Source organism: Tachyglossus aculeatus, chromosome 22 (assembly GCF_015852505.1).
Source record: "Tachyglossus aculeatus isolate mTacAcu1 chromosome 22, mTacAcu1.pri, whole genome shotgun sequence".
Lineage (NCBI taxonomy): Eukaryota > Metazoa > Chordata > Mammalia > Monotremata > Tachyglossidae > Tachyglossus > Tachyglossus aculeatus.
This window is the reverse complement of record NC_052087.1, coordinates 25,912,542-25,939,328: the sequence shown is the minus strand read 5'-3', so window position 1 is coordinate 25,939,328 and position 26,787 is coordinate 25,912,542. Positions and strand designations below refer to the sequence as shown.

The 26,787-nt window shown below is 45.3% G+C and overlaps 1 protein-coding gene across 1 annotated transcript in view; it reads right to left on the bottom strand.

Annotated features, from left to right (window-relative positions):
- HSD17B12 (hydroxysteroid 17-beta dehydrogenase 12) overlaps window positions 1-16,625 on the bottom strand; it is a 108,682-nt gene extending 92,057 nt beyond the window's left edge. Inside the window, exon 1 of the mRNA XM_038764493.1 lies at window positions 16,456-16,625. Coding sequence (XP_038620421.1) covers window positions 16,456-16,606 — 151 coding nt within the window. The 5' untranslated portion in view covers window positions 16,607-16,625. The remainder of the gene's footprint in view (window positions 1-16,455) is intronic.
- Window positions 16,626-26,787: the final 10,162 nt, after the last annotated feature.

Genomic DNA, 26,787 nt, shown 5'->3' with positions numbered 1-26,787 from the left:
ATGCCTCAGAGGTGTGAGCTCCTTGTGGGCAGGGAATGTGTCTGTTTGTTGTTGTACTGAACTCTCCCAAGTGCTTAGTACAGTGCTTTGCACACAGTAAGCGCTCAGTAAATATGAATGAATGAATGAATGAAATGTGGTGCCTTTTTTAGGAGGCTTTTGAAGATGGGAAGGGACATGATTTGGCAGATTTGGGAGTGGAGGTACTTAAGGGTCACCAGAGAAGCAGAGTGGCTTAGTGGAAAGAACACGGGCTTGGGAGTCAGAGGTCGTGGGTTCTAATTCTGGCTCCGCCACTTATCAGCTGTGATTTTGGTCAAGTCACAACTTCTCTGTGCCTCAGTTACCTCATCTGTCAAATGGGGATTAAGATTGTGGATGCCACGTGGGACAACCTGATTCCCTTGTATTTACCTGCAGTGCTTAGAACAGTGCTTGGCACGTAGTAAGTGCTTAAATACCATCGTCGTCAATATTATTATTATTATTATTATTATTATTATTATTATTATTACTATTATGACCATGAGCTGGGGAAGGCAAAAACAATGGTTAAATCCACACAGGCCTCCATCATCAGGCCGAATGATTGCACCCAGTGAAATGAGACCGGCTCCAGAACCAGCCAGTCCGTGAGCTACATGCCGCCTGCCTTTTTGAATGATGACTTATTAGCAGCAGGACCCCATTCAGAAGGGACAGTTGTTAGATAATCCAAGAAAAGGAAAGAAAACAAGCCGTGTGGTTCAATGGAAAGAGCCCAGGCCTGGGGAACTACAGAACCTGGGTTCTAAACCTGGTTCTCCCACTTGCCTGCTGTATGACCTTAGACAGTCACTAACTTTTCTATGCCTCAATTTTCTCAACTGTAAAATAGGGATTAACCTGCCCTCCTTCCTCCTTAGGTTGTGAACCCCATTTAGACATGGATTGTGTCCAAAATGATTATCTTAAATCTACCCCAGAGCTTAATACAGTGCTGCACACATAATAAGCACTTGGCAATACCACAGTTATTATTCAGAATAGGGTCCTAAGAATTTATAAAAAAAAAAAAAAAAACCCAAGTACAAGATCAGAGACAAAAAGGGCTGCATTGCACATTCAAATTCCTCTGCCTTTCTCCTCCGAGAGATAGTAAGGAAAATGTTTGTGATTCCACAGCTGAACTTGTAAAGTGAAAACAAGGAGTCCCTCACTTTATACTGCGGACTAATCTTGAAAAACGAGAAAAAAATAGATCGAAAGAAATCCCAGTTTTACACAGTAAGAGAGATTAAGTATCAGACCCTTGTGAAACAAGTAAAGAGATGACTGGAGGGAGAGAGAACTGTACTCAACTATGCAGCCAGGTGTGGAGAGAGAACTGGCTTTGGGTTGAATTGTCAGGGAAGACTTCCACAAAGGGGGACAGACTTTGAAATCGAGATGTGAAGGGAAACCCAGGTCAAAGGTGCTTGCATGCAGTCTTCGTTCATGGAAAATATGGTGCCTTCTTGTCCAGTTTCCTCATCCCCCGATAATAATAGTTTTATTTTTTAATGGTAATCATTAAGCACTTGCTATGTGTCGTAATCGCTGGGTAGATACAAGTTAATCAGGTTGGGCACGGTCCATGTCCCACATGGGGCTCACAGTATTAATCCCCATTTTTAAGATGAAGTAATCAGGCACAGAGAAGTGAAGCAACTTGCCCAAGATCACGCAACAGACAAGTGGAAGAGCCGGGATTAGAACGCGGGTTCATTCATGCATTCATTCAATCGTATTTATTGAGCGCTTACTGTGTGCGGAGCACTGTACTAGGCGCTTGGGAAGTACAAGTTGGCAACATATAGAGACGGTCCCTACCCAACAGCGGGCTCACAGTCTAGAAGGGGGAGACTCCCGGGCCCATGCTCTAACCATTAGGCCATACTGCTTTCTCTAGACTGTAAACTCTACCTGTCTACATGTTTTGTCTTGTTGCCTGTCTCCCCCTTCTAGACCGTGAGCCTGTTGTTGGTTAGGGACCGTCTCTATATGTTGCCGAGTTGTACTTCCCAAGCGCTTAGTACAGTGCTCTGCACACAGTAAGCACTCAATAAATACAATCGAATGACTGAATGAATGAACTCATTACGGTCAGGGCACGTGTCTGCTAATTCTGTTGCATCGTACTCTCCCAGGCACTTAGTGAGAGTGGTCCGCACATAGTAAGCGCTCAAATACCATTGACTGACTGATGATTAAGCGTTTGCTCTGAGTCAAGCACTGTACCAAGTGCTGGGGTAGATACAAGATAACCAGGGCAGGGCGGAGTCCCACTGCACATGGGGCTCGCAATCGAAGGTATCTAAATCCCTATTTTACAGATGAGGACTGAGGCACCAAGAAGTTATGACTTACCTAAGATCGCAAACTCCCCTCTCAGGGTCGCACCTGGAGAGTTTCCAATACTCTACCAGTCTCAGCTACGGGCAGGAGAGTCAAGCAGAGGCATACCCATTCCATCCTAGCATGGGAAATGGCTAGCGAGTGGAAGGCAATCTGCTACAAGTCAAAACTCACCCACGCTGGGCAGCAGCGGCATGGGAGACAGTCGAAGGCGGAGAGTCAAATTTACTGCACGGGAGGAGGCAATGGTAAAACACTTCCATATTTTTACCAAGAAAACACTACCAGAACGATTGCAGGTGAAGAGCGGGGAGTTCTGGGAGAGAAGTGACCGTGGCGTTGCTATCGGTAACGACTCGACGGGACAAGACAAGATCACAAGTGGGATTAGAACACAGATCCTCAGACTCCCAGCCCCATGCTCTTTCCACTAGGCCATACTGCTTAACTATGTACTCTCCAGAGTGCTCAGTATAGTGCTAATCAGGGAAGTTCAGGGTCAAGATTCTGGACCATAAGCAGAGGGAGTCAGGACACCGCAGAAGAATCTTAATGGAGCAGTGGGGTTGAAACTGCAAAAAGATTACTTTGGCAAATGGAAAAACGGGCGGGGGGGGGCATAAGGGGAAAAAATGGGGAATTCACAATAGCTCCTGAAGAAGATCATCATTATCAGCACTTAATGAGTTCCCATATGCAGGACACTCTACTAGGCTCTTGGGGACATGGAATAGAAGAAAAAAAATGGACCCTGACCTCTAGCAGTTTACGATCTAGTGGGGGTGATAAATACACACAAATTGCCCAAAACACTCAATTAGTATAAAGACCACATACACAAAAGCACCCAGTTACATAAAGTTAATAACAATCAGATGAGAGGGCCTAGCAGGAGAGTTTACAAATCATGAGAAAGGAAACCGAAGACGCAGGCCATATCCCAGCCTGAACTGACATACATCAAAGACTGCTGTACAGCTCAGAGGAGAGAATCAAAAAAGTTTGAGATTGAAGGAGATGAAATCTTAAATAACAGCTTCAATACATGAGACTGCAATAGCCCACCTTATCTGCAAAGACTTTCCTTTGAGAGAAGCAGTCATCTGTGAGGGATACAGCCTTCATTATGACCACAGACTCCCAAACCTTGTCCTCTCCCTGACTTTCCCATCTCTGTTGACGGCACTACCATCCTTCCCGTCTCACAAGCCCGCAACCTTGGTGTCATCCTCGACTCCGCTCTCTCATTCACCCCTCACATCCGAGCCGTCACCAAAACCTGCCGGTCTCAGCTCCGCAACATTGCCAAGATCCGCCCTTTCCTCTCCATCCAAACCGCTACCCTGCTAATTCAAGCTCTCATCCTATCCCGTCTGGTCTACTGCACTAGCCTTCTCTCTGATCTCCCATCCTCGTGTCTCTCTCCACTTCAATCCATACTTCATGCTGCTGCCCGGATTATCTTTGTCCAGAAACGCTCTGGACATATTACTCCCCTCCTCAAAAACCTCCAGTGGCTACCAATCAATCTGCGCATCAGGCAGAAGGCGGATACAGTACGCACTTAAATACCACCAATATTATTAGACTGTAAGCTCCTCGCAGGCAGGGACTGTGTCCACCAACTTAATTGTACTGCACGCTCCGATGCACTTAGTGCAGTGCTCTGCCTACAGTAAATGCCCACTGAATACCACGGATTGACTAACTGAAATGGGCTTGGACCTAATTCAACTGCAAAGGTTTTATATAAAACCAACACAGGAAGTCCTTGACTTCTGACCACACAAGATCCTTATGATCTCTCTGAATTTACACCCTACTTCGCATTTATGATATCGGAACCAACATTGACCCCAGTTTCTTGTAGTAAAGAACAGATTGTACAACCACTGCCCCCTCCGCAATAACATTAATTATTATTATGGTATATAATTATATATGGCATATACATATGGTATGTAATAATTATTATTATGGTATTTGCTAAGTGCTTACTATGTGCCAGGCCCAGTGCTAAGCGCTGGAGCGGATACAAGCAAATCGGGATGGACACAGTCGCTGTCCTTCATAGGGCTCATTCTTAGTCCCCATTTTACAGATGAGGCAACTGAGGCACAGAGAAAGGAAGTGACTTGCCTAAGGTCACACGTAGCAGGATTAGAACTTCTGACTTTCTGAAGCCCAGGCCCGTGCTCTATCCACTACGCCGTGCTGCTTCCCTGTTTCCAACGCATTCTGTCCTCCTGTCTCCCCACCCTCACTCCACCTCCTCTGCCTAGCTGCCTAGACCCCCATAGGGCCACTACACCAGGGGCTATTCCGGGGCAGGGGAAGGGCTGCAGCCCTGGGCATTACTGTGTGGGCTCTTTCTTGCCCGCCTCCAGGGCCAAAGGCAAGTCAGCCAGCCCTGAGGGGGCCAGCAGGGTTGGCAGGAATTGTCAGAGCACCCTGGGACCTCCATCAACCTTCTCGGGAGGCAGGACAGGCCAGGACATGGGGACATGTTCCACTCCAGGCCGGTTCCCGTCCTCCCCTACCTACCTGCAAGGGGGCAGGGAACATATCTGCTAATTCTGTTGTGCCGTACCCTCCTAAACGTTTAGTACAGTGCTCTGTACACATCAAGTGCTCAATAAATACCATCGACTGATTTACCCTTTGGCTCTCCTCCTCTCCCCTGCTAGAAGCACACCCTGCACCTGTGTCCCACCCATCTCCACTGGGTTTGGGGGCCCTGTTCCTAACTCCCTTCTCCTCCAGCAGTAGTGGCACCATTATTAGACAGTGCTTTTAATAATCACTTTTTAATCATCATCGTCATCAATCGTATTTATTGAGCACTTACTATGTGCAGAGCACTGTACTAAGCGCTTGGGAAGTACAAATTGGCAACATATAGAGACAGTCCCTACCCAACAGTGGGCTCACAGTCTAAAAGGGGGAGACAGAGAACAAAACCAAACATACTAACAAAATAAAATAAATAGAATAGATATGTACAAGTAAAATAAATAGAGTAATAAATATGTACAAACATATATACATATATACAGGTGCTGTGGGGAAGGGAAGGAGCAATGGGCAAAGCATGGAAAGTAATGGGTTTGGGAGTCGGAAGACCCAGGTTCTAATCCCAGCTCCGCCACTTTTCTGCTGTGTGACCTTAGACAAGTCGCTTCACCTCTCTGTGCCTCACTTACTTCATCTGTAAAATGGGGATTAAGACTATGCACCCCAGGCGGGACAGAGACTGCATCCAACCTGATTAGCTTAGATCTACCCCAGCACTTAGTACAGTCCTGGCACATAGTAAGCGCTTAACAAATACCTTAAAAAAACAACAACGAGGCACTAAACTTGAGTTGTGTGGTTTCCTAGGATTCTCACTCCCTTCTTCCTAAATAAAAACAAACCAGACATAGTTTATTCTTTATTAACTATACTCACACAATACAAAATGAAGCAAAAAGAAAAGGAGGGAAAAAAAAACAGACCAGAAGACACAATTTCCTCCCCTGTTGATTTTTTTTTTCAATCTTCTTACCTCTTTGCCCCACTCCCCTTCTCTAGTTCCACTCAACTAACGCCTCACCAGGAACTCAGCCTTTATGAAAATGGTAAAACTGCAAGAGATTACACAGGAGTCTACCAATAATCACACTGGTTACTCTGTAAAAAGATTGCTCCACTTTCGAGGAAACCTGCCAAGCATGACTCCAGAAAAAATACAGCTAAGACTTCTGAGAAGACCTCGTCAAGAACCCTTCAAATCACACCGAAACCTCATCCAATCAAATCCCCTCACGTGACCCCATTTTCCAAAAATAAACAGTCGCAGCATTTATTGAGCGCCCCACTGGTGCACTACGCTAGGTGCTCGGGAAATATGGCATATCGATTGATTGCCATGTTCTCTACCTACAAACAGTTTATTCTCTAAATGGTTCGAGAAGCAGACAAAAATAAGAAAGGGGCTTTTAATTCATCTATGTGTTTTAGATCACTTGCAAGTAGAGGTAATGTACATTGTTCAGTGAACGGCTCCACTATGTTTTAACTATCATTTTAATGCCAATAGGATTGCCATTCACAATATAAAATACATCATCATCATCATTCGTATTTATTGAGCGCTTACTATGTGCAGAGCACTGTACTAAGTGCTTGGGAAGTACAAATTGGCAACATATAGAGACAGTCCCTACCCAACTGTGGGCTCACAGTCTAAAAGGGGTGGGGGGGTGGCTATACTGTGCATCTTTGAGAGATTACACAATTCGGGGTAATTTAGTTCCTGGGATCAAGAGCCAATCTTCCACTTATAAATCATTATTCCTTAGGGGAAATATAGATTCCAATTTATGACGCAGTTTTCAAGACCCAACTGTAAAGTCAAGGACTTTTGAAAAAATTTTCTCCCTTCCAAAAAATTAAAATCAACCTGTATAAACTTGTTACTCTCATCTGTAATCTACTTCAGGTAAACATCATTCAATTGGAATAGTCACACTAAAGAAATGCATAAGTAGCTTCACTATTCATTACTACTTGAAGAATTATCCTGTATCTTTCCCCAGTGTATGGTACAAAATATGCACTTAATAAATGCAATAAGAATAATTGTCTTTCTCTCAAAAAAAATCAATGCTAAAGTGACAATCAATCCCACCTGCCAACAAGTAAATGCAACAATCATGAATTGAATCATTCATGAGACCAATAATAGAACATTCTGACACTTCTGTAAAAACAGGTTTAGAACAGTTATCAATCCAGAACTGGTAATACTATAGTACTTTTGTCAAGACAGTGTCATAACAAAGGCTACTGGGAAAAGTTGCTCTTCAAATTTCATTATACTTTTATTTTAACTCTTTAATTTGGGGATGCTGCTTTTCCATCTAGGCTTAATTAATGAAATGGAAAAAGACTTTCTGCTGCTAATTTTCAGTTACAAACTTCTGAATCAAAGCTTAAAGCTGTAGAAGAGGTGGGGATTCAGTCTATAAATCTGTATTAAACTCTGCAAACCTTTGGAAAGCTTAATTAAAATTTGATTCTTCACCTGCCAACCATTAGAGTCCACCAAGCTGGATTAAATCATTCCTTGTAAAACAAGTAAATATGGAATTCTATAAGATAGTTGCAATAAGCAGCAAGGCCAAATGCAAAGAGCTTTGGGCGGGGGGGGGGTCCAAGGCCTGGGTTCAAATCCCAGCTCTGCACCCTTGGGCAAGTCACTTAACTTCTCTGTGCCTCAGTTTCCTCATCTGTAAAATGGGGATTACATACCTATTCGCCCTTAGACAGTGAGCTCAATGTGGGTGAGGTGCGGTGTCTGACCTGTTCATCTTTCGGTGCTTAGTACAATGCTACAATTATTGAACAACCACAATTATTGAACAACCACAATTACTGAACCAGGTTTAAAAATACTACAATTCCGGAGGAAAAATGGTTTTAAAATAATTTAAGGTGAGAGAAACTAAGTTTTCATCATTAGAAAGGTAATGCCACACTGCACACAGTAAGTGCTCAGTAAATACTATCGATTGACTCATCATACATTAAGGCCTCCCCTTATAAGTCTCCTACTGAAATGTTTTCTACATTAGCATTTAAAGTGGTTCTCTGCAAGTGTCATCTGTTTTGACAATGTTTAAAAATGCAACTTGCCACAGTATATTTAATTTGAGAAAAATACGGTTTCTAGAGAAATACCTTTTGTTAACTATCTTATAATGGATTTTAAACCATACGCACTGGAATGTTCAGTCCCTCTGAGCAAATAATTTATTAGGGTGCTTTTTGGGGGGAAAAAAAAAAAACAATAAACAAGCTTCAGTCTCCCGGACTTTGGAAATGGGTATCGCATTACTGGAATCATCCAGGTCTCTAAGCAGAGGTTTTGATATCATTAACAAAATATCACTATCATTGCTTGAAATTCTTCTACCAAAACAACAATAACAACAAATGAGGGGCAACACTCCAGTCTTTGTAGACATTTTAGAAGCAGCGTGGCTCAGTGGAAAGAGCACGGACTTTGGAGTCAGAGGTCCTGGGTTCGAATTCCAGCTCCACCACAAGTCTGCTGTGTAACCTTGGGCAAGTCACTTAACTTCTCTGAGCCTCAGTGACCTCATCTGTAAAAATGGGGATTAAGACTGTGAGCCCCACGTGGGACAACTTGATCACACTGTATCCCCCCCAGTGCTTAGAACAGTGCTTTGCACATAGTAAGCGCTTAATAAATGCCATTATTATTATTATTATTATTTTAGGTTTGGTGAGTTGAAAAATATTAATGGAAATGTTAAGAGACTGGATGGAATGAGATAGAAACAAACCACCTAGATACACCACCCAAAGAGGTGGTTTGGCAATGTCAATTTTTAGTTATGTTTTCCAGCACTACCAATTTCCAGCTAAAAGTACTGTACTAAGCTCCGGAGTGGATACAATCAAATCGGGTTGGACACAGTCCCTCCCCGACATGGGGCTCACAGTCTCAATCCCCATTTTCCAGAAGAGGTAACTGAGGCCCAGAGAAGTGAAGTGACTTGCCCAAGGTCACACAGCAGACAACTGGCAGAGCTGGGATTAGAACCCGTGACCTTCTGGCTCCCGGGCACTATCCACTATGCAATACGGCTTCTCATTTATTTACTGAGTGCTTACTGTGTGCGAAGCACTGTACTGAGCACTTGGGAGAGTACAACATAACAACAGACATGTTCCTGCCCACAGCGAGCTCACCATTTAGAGGGGTGCCATGTCATGAATATAATCAATGGTATCTGTTCGGCATTTAGTAGGCGCTAAGCACTGAACTAAGCACCGGGATGGGTATAAAGAAGCAGTGGCACAGAAGCAGCATGGTGTCGTGGAAAGAGTAAGGGGCTAGGAGTCAGAGGGTCACGGGTTCTAATCCTGACACCGTCACTTGTCTGGTGGGTAACCTTGGGTGAGTCATTTCATTTCTCTGGGCTCAGTTACCGCATCTGTAAAATGGGGATGGAGACTGTGAGCCCCACATGGGACGGGGACTGGATCCAACCTAATTTGCTTGTATCCAGCTTAGAGGAGCAGTGTTGCTCAGTGGAAAGAGCACGGGCTTGGGAGTCGGAGGTCAGGGGTTCATATTCCGGCTCCGCCAGTTGTCAGCTGTGTGACTTTGGGCAAGTCACTTCACTTCTCTGTGCCTCAGCTACCTCATCTGTAAAAAAGGGGATTAAGACTGTGAGCCCCACGTGGGACAACCTGATCGCCTTGTATCAATCAATCGTATTTATTGAGCCCTTACTGTGTGCAGAGCACTGTACTAAGCGCTTGGGAAGTACAAGTTGGCAACATATAGAGACAGTCCCTACCCAACAGTGGGCTCACAGTCTAAAAGACTGTATCCACCCCAGTGCTTAGAACAGTGCTTTGCACATAGTAAGCGCTTAACAAATGCCATCATTATTATCCACCCCAGCGCTTAGTACAGTGCCTGGCATACATAAGTGCTTAAATACCACACTTAGTATTATGATTATAATAAACAGGTTGGATAGTTACTGTCCCCCCCATGAGGCTCACTGTTCGAAGAAGGAAGGAGAAAAGCAATTTAATCCCCCTTTTAGAAAGGAGGACACCGAGGCCCGGGGAAGCCATGTGACTGGCCCAAGGTCACATAAAGAACAGAACAGAACTTTTCCAGGCGTTCATCTTGGCACGTGGCCCCCTTTCCCTTTGGTGTGACGACCCCCCTTCGCCAGCTTTTTTTAAGAGGTTTTAAGAGGTTCCTTCAAAAAAGGAAAACCAAAGGTAAAATCCGGTTCCAGAGAAGCGGAGTAGCTCAGTGGCAAGAGCCCGGGTTCTAATCCCATTCATTCATTCATTCAATCGTATTTATTGAGCGCTTACTGTGTGCAGAGCACTGTACTAAGCGCTTGGGAAGTACAAGTCGGCAACATCTAGAGACGGTCCCAACCCAACAACGGGCTCACAGTCTAGAAGGCCCTGCTGAGAGCTCACCTCCTCCAGGAGGCCTTCCCAGACTGAGCCCCTTCCTTCCTCTCCCCCTCGTCCCCCCCATCTTACCTCCTTCCCTTCCCCACAGCACCTGTATAGATGTATATATGGTTGTACATATTTATTACTCTATTTATTTATTTATTTATTTATTTTACTTGTACATTTCTATCCTACTTATTTTATTTTGTTGGTATGTTTGGTTCTGTTCTCTGTCTCCCCCTTTTAGACTGTGAGCCCACTGTTGGGTACGGACTGTCTCTATGTGATGCCAATTTGTACTTCCCAAGCGCTTAGTACAGTGCTCTGCACATAGTAAGCGCTCAATAAATACGATTGATTGATTGATTGATTGATAGAAGGGGGAGACAGACAACAAAACAAAACATGTAGACTGGTGTCCCGTTTTTGGGTAGGGGCCGTCTTTATATGTTGCCAACTTGTACTTCCCAAGCACTTAGTACAGTGTTCTGCACACAGTAAGTGCTCAATAAATACGACTGAATGAATGAAAATCGTCAGAACAAGTAGAATTAAAGCTATATGCACATCCTTAAAGTAGAATAGTAAATATGTACAAGTAAAATGAATAGAGTGATAAATCTGTACAAATGTATATACAGGTGCTGTGGGGAGGGGAAGAGGAGAGGAAAAATGGGGCTCAGTCTGGGAAGGCCTCCTGGAGGAGGTGAGCTCTCAGTAGGGCTTTGTCACTTGTCAGCTGTGTGAGTTTGGGCAACTCATTTCACTTCTCTGGGCCTCAGTTCCCTCATCTGGAAAATGGGGATGAAGACTGGGAGCCCCACGTGGGACAACCTGATCACCTTGCATCTCCCCGGGGCGCATAGACCAGTGCTTGGCACATAGCGCTGAACAAATACCAACATTTTTATTCCATTTCAGAAAAGGCCCTCGCTCTGGCCCAGTTCTGGGGCAATCAATCCATACTACTTATTGGGTGCCTACTGGGTGCAGAGCACTGTAGTGGACGCTGGAATAATAATAATAACAATAGCATTTGTTAAGCGTTTACTATGTGCAAAGCACTGCTCTAAGGGCCGGGGGTGATGCAAGGTGATCAGCTCATCCCACGGGGGGCTCATAGTCTTCATCCCCATTTTACAGATGAGGTCACTGAGGCCCAGAGAAGTGAAGTGACTTGCCCAGAGTCACACGGCTGACAACTGGCGAAGCCGGGGTTTGAACCCACGACCTCTGACTCCAAAGCCCGTGCTCCTTCCATTGAGCCATGCTGCTCCTCTACCAATTGTCAGCCGTGTGACTTTGGGCAAGTCACTTCACTTCTCTGGGGCTCAGTTCCCTCATCTGTAAAATGGGGATGAAGACTGTGAGCCCCACGTGGGACAACCTGATCACCTTGTATCCTCCCCAGCGCTTAGAACGGTGCTTGGCATTCATTCGTTCATTCAATCATATTTATTGAGCACTTACTGTGTGCGGATCACTGTACTAAGCGTTTGGGAAGCACAAGTTGAAGCAGCGTGGCTCAGTGGAAAGAGAACGGGCTTTGGAGTCAGAGGTCATGGGTTCAAATCCCAGCTCCACCACTTGTCAGCTGTGTGACTTTGGGCAAGTCACTTCACTTCTCTGGGCCTCAGTTCCCTCAACTATAAAATGGGGATAAAGACTGTGAGCCCCACATGGGACAACCTGATCACCTTGTAACCTCCCCAGCACTTAGAACAGTGCTTTGCACATAGTAAGCGCTTAATAAATGCTATCATCATTATTATTATTATTATTATTATTAAGTTGGCAACATATAGAGATGATCCCTACCCAACAACGGACTCACAGTCTAGAAGGGGGAGACAGACAACAAAACATGTGGACGGGTGTCAGTACCTGTACATATGTATATATGTTTGTACGTATTTATTACTCGATTTATTTATTTTACTTGTACATATTTATTCTATTTATTTTATTTTGTTAATATGTTTTGTTTTGTTGTCTGTCTTGCCCCTTCTAGACTGTGAGCCCGCTATTGGGTAGGGACCGTCTCTAGATGTTGTCAACTTGTACTTCCCAAGCGCTTAGTACAGTGCTCTGCACACAGTAAGCACTCAATAAATACGATTGAATGCGTGAATGAAAACTCATCACAATAAAGCACATAATAAGCGCTTAACAAATGCCATTATTATTATTATCATTATTATTAACCGTGGCTCAGTGGAAAGAGCCCGGTCTTTGGAGTCAGAGGTCATGGGTTCAAATCCCGGCTCTGCCAATTGTCAGCTGTGTGACTTTGGGCAAGTCACTTCACTTCTCTGTGCCTCAGTTCCCTCATCTGTAAAATGGGGATTAAGATTGTGAGCCCCCTTTGGGACAACCTGATCACCTTGTATCCCCCCAGCGCTTAGAACAGTGCTTTGCACATAGTAAGCGCTTAACAAGCATTATTATCATTATTATTACAGGTATATATAAATGCATATACTTGTATATATGTTTGTATGTATTTATTACTCTATTTTTTTTGTACATATTTATTCTACTTTATTTTGTTAATACGTTTTAATTTGTTCTCTGTCTCCCCCTTCTAGACTGCGAGCCCACTGGTGGGTAGGGACCGGCTCTAGATGTTGCCAACTTGGACTTCCCAAGCGCTTAGTACAGTGCTCTGCACACAGTAAGCGCTCAATAAATGCGATTGGATGAAGGAATGAATGAATATTATTATTATTAAGAGAGTTGGCAGGCACGTTCCCTGCCCAAGGCTTGGAAGGGAGGTGTTAACCGAAAGGAAGACGTTGTCTCTCTCTCTCCTGCTGGATCGTGGCCTCCCAAGCGTTTAGTACGGCGCCCCGCACATAGTAGGCGCTCCCTAAATACGACTGTGAGCCCACGATTGATTGATTGATTGATTGATTGATTGATTGAATGGCGGCGGCAGGCCGGGCCCGGTCTCCCGGAGTGACGCGTTAAGGAGGTAATGCCCTGCGACACACGGCTGGGCCGCTGTGCGGGGGCGTTTAGTCAGTCAATCGTATTTATTGAGCGCTTACTGGGTGCAGAGCACTTTCATTCATTCAATCGTATTTATTGAGCGCTTACTGTGTGCAGAGCACCGTACTAAGCGCTTGGGAAGTCCAAGCTGGCAACATAGAGAGCCGGTCCCTACCCAACAGTGGGCTCACAGTCTAGAAGGGGGAGACGATCAACAAAACCAAACATATTAACAAAGTAAAATAAAATAAATAGAATAAATATGTACAAGTAAAATAGAGTAGCAAATACGTCCAAACATATATACAGGTGCTGTGGGGAGGGGAAGGAGGTAAGATGCGGGGGGGGGGGGGGAGGGGGAGAGGAAGGAGGGGGCTCAGTCTGGGAAGGCCTCATTCATTCATTCATTCAATCGTATTTATTGAGCGCTTACTGTGTGCAGAGCACTGGACTAAGCGCTTGGGAAGTCCAAGTTGGCAACATAGAGAGACGGTCCCTACCCAACGGCGGGCTCACAGTCGCTTACTGTGTGCAGAGCACTGTACTAAGCGCTTGGGAAGTCCAAATTGGCAACAACTAGAGACGGTCCCTGCCCAACAACGGGCTCACAGTCGCTTACTGTGTGCAGAGCACTGTACTAAGCGCTTGGGAAGTCCAAATTGGCAACAACTAGGGACGGTCCCTGCCAACAACGGGCTCACAGTGGCTTACTGTGTGCAGAGCACTGTACTAATCAATCAATCGTATTTATTGAGCGCTTACTGTGCGCAGAGCACTGTCCTAAGCGCTTGGGAAGTACAAGCTGGCAACATATAGAGAGGGCCCCTACCCAACTGTGGGCTCACAGTCTAGAAGGGGGAGACAGACAACAAAACCAAACATACTAACAAAATAAAAGAAGTAGAATAGATAGGTACAAGTAAAATAAATAAATAGAGTAGTAAATATGTACAAACATATATACAGGTGCTGTGGGGAAGGGAAGGAGGTAAGATGAGGGGGATGGAGAGGGGGGCGAGGAAAGGGCTTGGGAAGTCCAAATTGGTAACAATTAGAGACGGTCCCTACCCAACAGCGGGCTCACAGTCTACGTGCACAGCACTGCACTAAAAAGAATAATAATAATAATAATAATAATGTTGGCATTTGTTAAGCGCTTACTATGTGCAAAGCACTGTTCTAAGCGTGGGGGGGGGGATCCCATGTGGGGTTCACAGTCTTAATCCCCATTTTCCAGACGAGGTAACTGAGGCTCAGAGAAGTGAAGTGACTCGCCCCAGGTCACACAGCAGACATGCGGCGGAGCCGGGATTCGAACCCATGACCTCCGACTCCAAAGCCGGTGCTCCTTCCGCCGAGCCACGCTGCTCCTCGGCTGCTCGCTGCTACTTACTATGAGAAGCGGCGTGGCTCAGCAGGAAAGAGCCCGGGGCTTTGGAGTCAGAGGCCATGGGTTCGAATCCCGGCACCTCCACTTGTCAGCTGGGTGACTTTGGGCAAGTCGCTTCACCGGGCCTCAGTTACCTCGTCTGGAAAATGGGGATTGAGACTGTGAGCCCCATGAGGGACAACCTGATCACCTTGTAACCTCCCCAGCGCTTAGAACGGTGCTTTGCACATAGTAAGCGCTTAATAAACGACATTATTATTATTCTGATTATTACTAAGCGCTCGGGAAGTCCAAGTTGGCAACAATTAGAGACGGTTCCTGCCCAACAGCGGGCTCACGGTCTAGAATAATAATAATAATAATGGCATTTATTAAGCGCTTACTATGTGCAAAGCACTGTTCTAGGCGCTGGGGAAGTTACAAGGTGATCAGGTTGTCCCACAGTGGCTCACAGTCTTAATCCCCATTTTCCAGATGAGGTAACTGAGGCCCAGAGAATCAAATCAATCAATCAATCGTATTTATGGAGCGCTTACTGTGTGCAGAGCACTGTCCTGAGCGCTTGGGAAGTACAAGCTGGCAACATCTAGAGACAGTCCCTACCCAACCGTGGGCTCACAGTCTAGAAGGGGGAGACAGAGAACAAAACCAAACATACTAACAAAATAAAATAAATAGAATAGATAGGTACGAGTAAAATAAATAGAGTAATAAATACGTACAAACATCTATACAGGTGCTGTGGGGAAGGGAAGGAGGTAAGACGGGGGGATGGAGAGGGGGACGAGAGGGAGGAAGGGGCTCAGTCTGGGAAGGCCTCCAGAGAAGTGAAGTCATCATCATCGATCGTATTTATTGAGCGCTTACTGTGTGCAGAGCACTGTACTAAGCGCTTGGGAATCAATCAATCAATCGTATTTATTGAGCGCTTACTATGTGCAGAGCACTGTACTAAGCGCTTGGGAAGTACAAATTGGCATCACATAGAGACAGTCCCTACCCAACAGTGGGCTCACAGTCTAAAAGGGGGAGACAGAGAACAGAACCAAACATACCAACAAAGTAAAATAAGTAGGATAGAAATGTACAAGTAAAATAAATAAATAAATAAATAGAGTAATAAATATGTACAACCATATATACAGGTGCTGTGGGGAAGGGAAGGAGGTAAGACGGGGGGATGGAGGGGGGATGAGGGGGAGAGGAAGGAAGGGGCTCAGGCTGGGAAGGCCTCCTGGAGGAGGTGAGCTCTCAGCAGGGCCTTGAAGGGAGGAGGAGAGCTAGCTTGGCGGAGGGGCAGAGGGATTGGGGGCATTCCAGGCCCGGGGGAGGACGTGGGCCGGGGGTCGATGGCGGGACAGGCGAGAGCGAGGTACAGTGAGGAGATTAGTGGTGGAGGAGCGGAGGGTGCGGGCTGGGCAGTAGAAGGAGAGAAGGGAGGTGAGGTAGGAGGGGGCGAGGTGATGGACAGCCTTGAAGCCCAGGGTGAGGAGTTTCTGCCTGATGCGCAGATTGATCGGTAGCCACTGGAGGTACAAGTTGGCAACATCTAGAGACAGTCCCTACCCAACAGTGGGCTCACAGTCTAAAAGGGGGAGACGGAGGACAGAACCAAACATACTAAGTGAGAGACGGACGACAAAACCAAAGCGGGGAGGGGAAGGAGGGGATGGAGGTTGTCGGTGCCCACTGACCTGCCCACTGCCCGAGCTGCCGTCCGACCCCCGCCGGGTTGCCCAGCGCCCAGACCCGCAGGGCGGAGAGGAGGGCGAGGCCGGCGCGCAGGCACAGCCAGCCCACGGTGCCCGCGCCCACCCAGTACAGGAAAGCCGCCGTGCCCGCCATGGCCGCTTACTACAGTGCTCCGCACCCCCTGGGCGCTCAATAAATACGCCGGACGAATGAATGACTCCGGCTGCGGAGCCTCCGCCCGCCGGCCCCCGGGCCCCCGGATCCCGCCTCCTGATTGGCTCCCGCCGCCCGGCCCGCGCCGCTATTGGCTGGGCTCGCCCTTCCGGGCCCGCCTTGGGCCGGAGCCTCCGCCCGCCGGCCCCAAGGCCCCCGGATCCCGCCTCCTGATTGGCCCCCGCCGCCCGTCCTGCGCCGCTATTGGCTGATCCCGCCCCCGCCTCGCCCTCCCGGGCCCGCCATTGGCCGGAGCCTCCGCCCGCCGGCCCCAAGCCCGGCTCCCGGATCCCGCCTCCTGATTGGCTCCCGCCGCCCGTCCCGCGCCGCTATTGGCTGGGCCCGCCCCCGCCTCGCCCTTCCGGGCCCGCCATTGGCCGGAGCTTCCACGCGCGCCCCTTCCTTCAATCGTATTCATTATTCATTCATTTATTCAGTCCTATTTATTGAGCGCTTACTATGTGCAGCGCACCGTACTAAGCGCTTGGGAAGTACAAGGTGTTAACATCTAGAGACGGCCCCTACCCTACAGCGGGCTCACCGTCTACAGCGCTTACTGTGTGCAGAGCACTGTAATAACAATAATAGTAATAATAATAATGTTGGTATTTGTTAAGCGCTTACTATGTGCAAAGCACTGTTCTAAGCGCTGGGGAGGCTACAGGTTGTCCCACGAGGGGCTCACACTTTCAATCCCCATTTTCCAGATGAGGCCCAGAGAAGTGAAGCGACTTGCCCAAAGTCACACAAGCTGACAGTTGGCGGAGCCGGGATTTGAACCCATGACCTCTGACTCCAAAGCCCAGGCCCTTTCCACTGAGCCGCAGCAGCTTCTCCACTGTACTAAGCGCTTGGGAAGTACAAGTTGGCCACATACAGAGATGGTCCCTACCCAACGGCGGGCGCACAGTTTAGAAGAGTTATTCTACTGAGTTATTCTACTACTCCTAATAATAATAATGTAGAGAGGCAGCTTGGTTCAGTGGAAGCCAAGTGTTGGGTAGGGACTGTCTCTATATGTTGCCAGCTTGTACTTCCCAAGCGCTTAGTACAGTGCTCTGCACACAGTAAGCGCTCAATAGATACGATTGATTGATTGGAAGGAGCACAGGCTTGGAAGTCAGAGGTCATGGGTTCGAATCCCAGCTCCACCACTTGTTAGCTGTGTGACTTTGGGCAAGTCACTTCACTTCTCTGTGCCTCAGTTCCCTCATCTGTAAAATGGGGATGAAGACTGTGAGCACCCTGTGGGACAACCTGATCATCATCATCAATCATATTTATTGAGCGCTTACTATGTGCAGAGCACTGTACTAAGCGCTTGGGAAGTACAAATTGGCAACATATAGAGACAGTCCCTACCCAACAGTGGGCTCACAGTCTATAAGGGGGAGACAGAGAACAAAACCAAACATACTAACAAAATAAAATAAATAGGATAGATATGTACAAGTAAAATAAATAAATAAATAGAGTAATACATATGTACAAACATATATACATATATGATCACTTTGTAACCTCCCCAGCGTTTAGAACAGTGCTTTGCACATAGTAAGCACTTAATAAATGCCATCATTATTATTACTATTCCCTGGGCCTCAGTTCCCCCATCTGTAAAATGGGGGTTAAGACTGTGAGCCTCACGTGGGACAACTTGATTACCTTGTATCCCCCAAGCACTTAGAACAGTGCTTTGCACATAGTAAGTGCTTAATACCGTTATTACCAAGCACTTAGTACAGTGCTCTGCACACAGTAAGCGCTCAATAAATAAGATTGAATGAATGAATAATAATATATGCTAGTATGGCTCAGTGGAAAGCGCACGGGCTTGGGAGTTCTGACTCCCAACCCCCTCCCTCCCTCTGCCCTACCCCCTTCCCCTCCCCACAGCACTTGTGTATATTTGTACATATTTATTACTCTTATTAATGATGTGTTTATATCTATAATTCTGTTTATTTTGATTCCTGTCTACTTGTTTAGTTTTGCTAATAATGGCATTTATTTATTAAGGTTGTCCCACGCGGGGCTCACCGTCTTCATCCCCATTTTACAGATGAGGTCACTGAGGCACAGAGAAGCTAAGTGACTTGCCCAAGGTCACACAGCAGACATGTGGCGGAACCGGGATTTGAACCCATGACCTCTGACTCCAAAGCCCGGGCTCTTTCCACTGAGCCACGCTGCTTCTCTGTCTCCCCCTTCTAGACTGTGAGCCCGTTGTTGGGTAGGGACCGTCTCTTGTCTGTTGCCGAATTGGACTTTCCAAGCGCTTAGTACAGTGCTCTGCACACAGTAAGCACTCAATAAATATGATTGAATGAATGTGTGTGTGTATATATATATAACGGATCTCTGCTTCTCTTTACCTCTCAGTCTACGTCCCTGTGCAGTCACCTTCTTTCAATCAATCGTATTTATTGAGCGATTACTGTGTGCAGAGCACTGTACTAAGCGCTCCCTTATCCCTTTCTCTCATCATCCGGCATGCAGTCAAAGTGCTATGGTTACGCCATGAAGCCCAACACAGTCCCTGTCCCACATCGGGCTCATAGATGAAATGGAAGGGAGAGCAGCTCTTTAACTCCCATTTTGCCAATGAGAAAACAGAAGTTAAGTGATTTGCCCAAGGTCACCCAGCGGGCAAGAGGCCGAGGCAGGATTAGAACCCAGGTCCTGCGCTCTTTACATTAGGCAACACTGCCTCTGTCTAGGGGGTCAGAAAGCAAGAGTCCAAGGAGGTGAGCCCAGATCAGTGGCCTGTGCATTTGAAGGATGAGGGAGAGAAGGTGACTGCAAAGGATGCAGCCCGAGAGAGACAGAGAAAAGCAGAGATACAGGTAGGGACAGTAATCAATCAATCAATCAATCGTATTTATTGAACGCTTACTGTGTGCAGAGCACTGTACTAAGCGCTTGGGAAGTGTAAGCTGGGTACAGTATAGTATTTATATTTTTAAAAAGCGATATGAGATTAGAGGAACAGCACGATTTAGTGGAAAGAGCACAGGCCTCAAAGTCAGAGGACCTGGGTTCTAGTCCCAGCTCTGCCAGCTGCCTGCTGAGTGACCTTGGACAAGTCATTTAACTTCTCTGGGCCTTAGTTACCTCCTCTGTAAAGTGAGGATTCCACACCTGTTCTTCCTACTCCTTAGATTGTGAGCCCCATGTGGGACAGGGACTGTGCCCAACCTGATAAAGTCGTATCCACCCCAGTGCTTAGAACAATCCTAGACATATAGGAAGCGCTTGGCACATAGCAGGCGCTTAACCAATACTATCGTTACGATTAACAAATACCATTTTTGAAAAATTAAGGAAGGACGGAGCTACAGTTCGATTTCCATTTGGATGCAGAGTCGGCCTCCAGGTGACGGAGGTGACGGAGGTCCTTCTCTCCCCCATTCCCAGCTCACTCCTCTCCCCTCCACGGGAAGCTTTCCTCCCTAAACCCCCTCCCCACAGTTCATTCCTTCATTCATTCATTCAATCGCATTTATTGAGCGCTTACTGTGTGCAGAGCACTGTACTAAGCACTTGGGAAGTACAAGTTGGCAGCATATAGTGGCTCCCACCAGCAGCTGACGGAGGGAAGGGAGGAAGGGATAAGCAGGAGGGAACGGTTTGATTGCCAGGAATCAAGCAGGAACAGTTTGATTGGCAGGCTGTGGACCGGGTCGCGGGGCTGATGGCAAGGCGGTAGTTGAGGGGCTGAGAGGGCTGAATCCCCCAACGATGCCCACTCCCCACGAGTCCCCCCGGCCGGGCAGACCCCCTTAGGAACGCTCCCCTGGGCACCCCCATCCTGCCAGAGTCACGCCAGCTCGCTGTGGCGTGGCTCAGCGGAAAGAGCACAGGCTTTGGAGTCAGAGGTCCTGGGTTCCAACACTTGTCAGCTGTGTGACTTTGGGCAAGTCACTTCACTTCTCTGGGCCTCAGTTCCCTCCTCTGAAAAATGGGGATTAAGACCGTGAGCCCCCCGTGGGACAACCTAATTACCATGTGATCTCCCCAGCGCTTACAACAGTGCTTTGCACATCATCATCATCATCATCAATCGTATTTATTGAGCGCTTACTGTGTGCACATAATAATTGCTTAATGAACGCCATTATAAGATGGCATCCGGCTCCCTCAGCAGGGCCACGTCTCCTTCTGAAAAGCTTTTAAAAACATCTACGACTTCGATTCATACCACAACGCCCACCCATGTTTAGCATCTCACCGGTGCAGTGTTGTGGTCCCGTTCCTCCTTTCTTCTACCCCATCTACATCCCTACTTTCTACTTGACTTTTCCTCCGATATCCCATTATGGGGAAGGTAAAAACCAAATACGTTCCTCTGAGAATTTCCAAGTGCCCGATGATGATTATTCAGCATTTTCTGAATGCCAGTTCTGTAATCTACAGATAAGAAAGTGGGTAGAATTATCTGGGTAAAAAAAAAATCACTTTGGGGCCTAGAGAACGGGCAGTCCTTGAACTGAAGGTCTGTGTTTTAAGTCGAAGGTAATTTTCTCATAGAAACAATGTTATAAATGGGAGATTGGTTTCTGAACCAAGGTCAGATACACTGTTTTTTACTAAAATTATCCCAGATTTTATTCTCAGCAATTATAAACACTTAATATAGCTACATCAATCAATCAAAGGTATTTCCTGAAGGCTTCCTGTGTGCAGAGCCCTTAGCTAAGCTCTTGGAGCCAATTCCACAAAGTAGGTAGTCTTAGAAAGTCAAAACAAGAAGCCGTAGAGCTGAAACAAAGTGTAAACTTAGAAATACGTGTCATTTCCTGTAACTTGAAATATCTTCAGTAGAGAACTGCCCATAATTAGGTGAAGGCTGTATATGGCAGCAAGAGGAATAATGAGACAAAATGAGACACAAATGGCAAGTAAAACGTGACCGTGGATTCTAGTTATCCAAGGAAATGCTCCAGATTCTTTATAAAGACAAAGGTGGGAAATCCCCCAGAAATGTATTATATTTATGACACATAAAAATATTACCAAGCTTTCCAGAAAATCACATCCCAGTGTATGTTTCGCTCTATGGAAGACAGTGGAGGTATTGAAAATTCATCAATGTACTAAATGAACTTAACTTCATAGTACAGTGCTCCGCACTCGGTAAGCACTCAATAAACACTACTGACTCATAAATGACCTTGTCCATTTTGGAATGTCTTGTGAAAGTGCAAAGCAAAACAAACTTTAAAAACCAAATAGTAGGGGTTTGGGAAGTATTATTCCTGGGGTTTAAAAAATGAGGTCACATCGAGGGTCAATTCGTGTTCTAATTAAAGAACCTTTAAAAGGACTTGCTCTCACCCTGTTAAAATTGTCATCATTTTATAGAAAGAATAAATCTATCAAGATCAGAGATGCTCCTAAAAACTTCATCCAGGGATTCTTCCTCTGATCAATCAATCAATGGTATTTATTGTGTGTAGAGCGCTGTACTCAGCATTTGGGAGAACACCAAACCAACAGAGTTGGTAGGTATGATCTCTGCCCACAAGGAACTTCTGTGGCTCAGTGGAAAGAGCACGGGCTTTGGAGGCAGAGGTCATGGGTTCAAATCCTAGCTCTGTTGTCGCTGTGTGACTTTGGGCAAGTCACTCAACTTCTCTGTGCTGCAGTTACCTCATCTGTAAAATGGGGATGAAGACTGCGAGCCCCACGTGGGACAACCTGATCACCTTGTAAGCTCCCCAGCGCTTAGAACAGTGCTTTGCATATAGTAAGTGCTTAATAAATGCCATTATTATTATTAATTATCATTACACCTTCCCCTCATTTCCAGTTTATGACAGTGGGTAGACTCACTTGGGCTACATCAATTGCCCAAGCAGGGGGCCCCGGGAAGGCAACCCACAGATCAAGGGCACATTTCCCAACGACGAAGGAGTTGTGGGAATCTCTCATCTCACTCTGCCTCACCTTTATCCTCTGTCTTTCCTTCTCTGAGAAAGAAGTCCCGATTCCCCCCTCTGCAGCGTTTGGTGGGGCTGCTCCGGAGAACGGAGTCAGGGAACACGGCTATTTTCACTTCCCCTTCCCATCCTTTCAGCCCAGGACTTTGGTCTCTCGGGACCCCTCAGTCGCTCCAACATTGAAACTACATGGCGATGTGATCCAAAGAATCATGTCCATTTAGCTACTCAAGGTCTCACTACAACTCAGTCATGCTTGTTAATGGGAAACAAAAGTGTGGAAAGTAAGGCTTGCAATAAAAACGGAAAACATGTCCTAATTTAAATGATAGAGGGGGCTTGTGAAATAAAAAATTTTGGCATGCCAATAGATTTCCCCCAAAATCTGAAAATCTGGTATTTTTAGGGTACTTGTTAAATGCTTACTGTGTGCCAGGCACTGCGGTAAGTACTGGATTTAAAATTTCATTGTGGGATAAAAGACAAACACTGTATGCAGGGATTGTGGCAGCGAGAGGGTTTCCTCATTTGAGCTCCGAAATCCCAACCAGTGTGGTTGTAGTAATGGTACTTACTAAGTGCGCACTGAGTGCAACGCACTGTGCTAAACTCCTGGGAAAGTTCAACAGAAGCCAAACGCCTGGGTAGAAAGGCTGCTCCAAATGCCTCGTGCAAGATTTCAACATTTACAAGGTTCCTCCTTCACTTCTGTTCGGCTGCTCCTCCGTTAAGGATTTTCGCCCATGTGTCGCACGTGTCCTGTAAATCCATAATCCACTCTCTGAAAACCTTTGCCGTTGAAGAGTGACCAAAAGACAATTCTGAGGGCTGAGTTCCACCGACAGTCGGAAGCCAATAAAAGAACCGCTCATCAAAATTAAGGACAAGCACCCTCTTAAGCGCGCATCTTTACTTTTGGTCACAAATGTAGCATTTTCCAATTTTTGCACTTCCCAATGAAGAAATTCCGCATTATTCATGTGGATCAGTGATTTACAGTGACTCAACCCAGTTTGTGACTCATGCATTTTTTTCAGTAATTTTATTGAACACGTGTATAACTGAAGATTTGAAATTCATTTACATATTGCATTACATTTAGGCAATGTTTTCTGCCAATTTATTTGCTAATGTAAGTGACAATATAAAATTGATGTTAAGAGTAGTTTGTGCAACTCAATGAGAAAATAGCCATCTTTATTGTCGAGTAAATCACATTTGCCCCCTAACTGGAGTGGAGAAACATGTTCTCATTCATGAGCAAAGTGTTAACTGCTGCAATACACGTGATCTTTTTCCTCCATTTTCTTTTGAATGCAAATGTCATTTTTTCATTCATTGTTTTCACTGTCTCAAGTGACCATAAGACTACTGGTTGATATACTGCTCTGATTTTTATCTATCTTTTAGACTGTGAGCCCACTGTTGGGTAGGGACTGTCTCTATATGTTGCCAATTTGTACTTCCCAAGTGCTTAGTACAGTGCTCTGCACATAGTAAGCGCTCAATAAATACGATTGATGATGATGATCTGTCAAAAATTTCACTTGGCTTGCTGATTTTTCAGCCTTCTGATTTAAAATTTCTTAATTTTGTGGAACAAACACGGACGTGGGAGTCAGAAGGACCTAGGTTCTAATTCCGGCTCTGCCACTGGTCTGCTGTGTGACCTTGGGCAAATCACTTTGCTTCTCTGTGCTTCAGTTACTTCATCTGTAAAATGGGGATTAAGACTGTGAGCCCTATGTGGGACAGGGACTGTGTCCAACCCGCTTAGCTCCAGGGCTTAGTACAGTGCCTGGCACACAGTAAGGAGTTAAGAAATACCATTAAAAAAGAAAGACAAAGGGCCTTTTGTGAGTTAAAATACACTGGCTTTCCAACATGGGAGAAAGTAAAAAATTAATTTTTAAAACCATAATATAAAATAATTAACCAACATTAATTGAGGTTAACCTATTATGTAATTTGTATTCATTCCCAATGCTTTCTCCAATTTGAATTGTTTAAACAAGTCTTTACCCTTCTGCAGTAACTTAATTATTTTCATGGATTAACTATTGCTTTTTTAAGGAATCCATGCCAAGAACAAAGCAAATCTCCCACTTGCTTTAAATACATTTTCTAGAGTTGTTGTTTTTTTTTTCAGATATGGAATACACTGCAGAATGTGAGTGAGCAGAATTATAAACTGGATAAAGTCAAGGTCAAACAATTTGCTGAATAGTGTGTGAACTTGGATTCCCAACCCAACACAATCATAAAAAATTAGAATACGTTATATCAAGAATATTTTTTCCTTCATGTGTCACTCTTCTGTCTTCATAGTAAATTTAATATTAGAGCCCGCCTTTTGCAAGCATTTATTTGGAGTCAAGTATTTCGAGGGGACGCTGTTTTTACTCAAATGGGTAACTTTGCTTCGTTCTTAACTGTAATTATTTATATTAATGTTTGTCTCCCCCTCTATGCTGAGCTCACTGAGGGCAGGGAATGTGCCTGTTAGATTGTACTCTCCCAAGCAGTTGGTACAGTGCTCTGCACACAGGAAGCACTCAATAAATACAACTGAAATTCTTTACTGGTTGTCTACTTGTCCGCAAATCTCATGTTCATCCTTTCATAGGACTGAGGAGGTTGCTTCAAGGAACCAAGGAAGCATTAAGACCATACATAAATGCACAGAACACAGTTAACTTTGAAATTTTCTTAGATTTATTAAAATGATAAAAAAGTTTTAAAGTTTAATGTAATGAATATGTGAGATCAACATTTGCACTCATTTTAAAATCACTTACTTCTCTTGCAGATTTCCTGGATACCCAAAGTTTGCTTAGGTTTCAAGCTGAAAACAAGATCAAAATTTTCAAATTAAGGAATTTATGGCCTTGCGGTTCAGTTCAGAACAGTGTCTTCCTTGATGTTTTTGTAAGGAATTTATGGCCTTGCAGTTCAGTTCAGAACAGTATCTTCCTTGATGTTTTTGTAGACTGGACAAAGTATTTTGCTTTTTTGGGTGAACATCTTTGGTCATTTAAACAACTCCGCCTTCTCACATCTGGTTTTCCTTTGGAAACTGCTGAAATATAACCTTGGCTTTGCTACTGGATGGGAGGTAATTCTCCACCTGGTCTTTTGATCCTGAGTTGCAGGGAATCCACCAAAATTACAAGCTGGAATTCTTCCTCCAAACCGGAACCTTTTCTTCTTTTCCGATGATATTGCCCCAGCTCCATTCAGAGCTCACAGTCTAAGTAGGAGGGAGATCAGACATTTAATCCCATTTTATGGATGAGGAAATTGTGTCACAGAGAAGTTACGAGACTTGCCCAAAGTCCCACAGCAGGCAACTGGCAGAGCTGGGATTAGATCCCATGGACTTTGATTCCCGGGTCCGTGCTCTTTCCGCTAGGTCACGGTGTTTCTCGTTGGAATTCTACAATGAAGAATTAAGTAAAAATTTCTCAAGGCTTCTGATATATCCATTTCCTGGTCAGAGGAGGGTTCAGTCATGTTGAGATTATCTAGTGAATTTAAAATAGTGAGTTCTAAGATACAATGAAAAATGAAGAGAAGATACCAGGAAAATGCACATACACCCAATTTTTGCATAGTGGATGTTTTTATTACACAATTTAGATATAATACAGTGGAAGAATTAGGGAATGTTCTTCCCCCGACACCAGTCTCTTCTGATATACAGCACAATCCACAAGGTGACACAAGACGACTCAATTTAGGAAGAATTGTTGTGAGCATGTGTGTGGTGACAAGTCAGGGCAGGATGACAAACTTCTCGCTCCGCTTCAGTTCTGGTGCATTCTACATTGCTTTGGTTTCTTTGTGTTTTTTCAATTTTACAATGTAGAACACAGTAAAATAACAGTGAGTGACCAGGGTGTAAAAAAGTATTCTGCTACAGTGGACACAATAATATGGGAACTTGTATCGAAAAATTTTAGTCATGATGGTATTTTTGAGTCGGCTACTCCCCCTAAGCCATTAATTCAACGGGACAATGGGAATGCCCGTTGTTGGGTAGGGACCGTCTCTACATGTTGCCGTCTTGTACTTCCCAAGCGCTTAGTACAGTGCTCCGCACACATAAGTGCTCAATAAATACAACTGAATGAATGATTCTTCCCCCATAACAAGTTGTTGTTCATGTCACAGGACCCC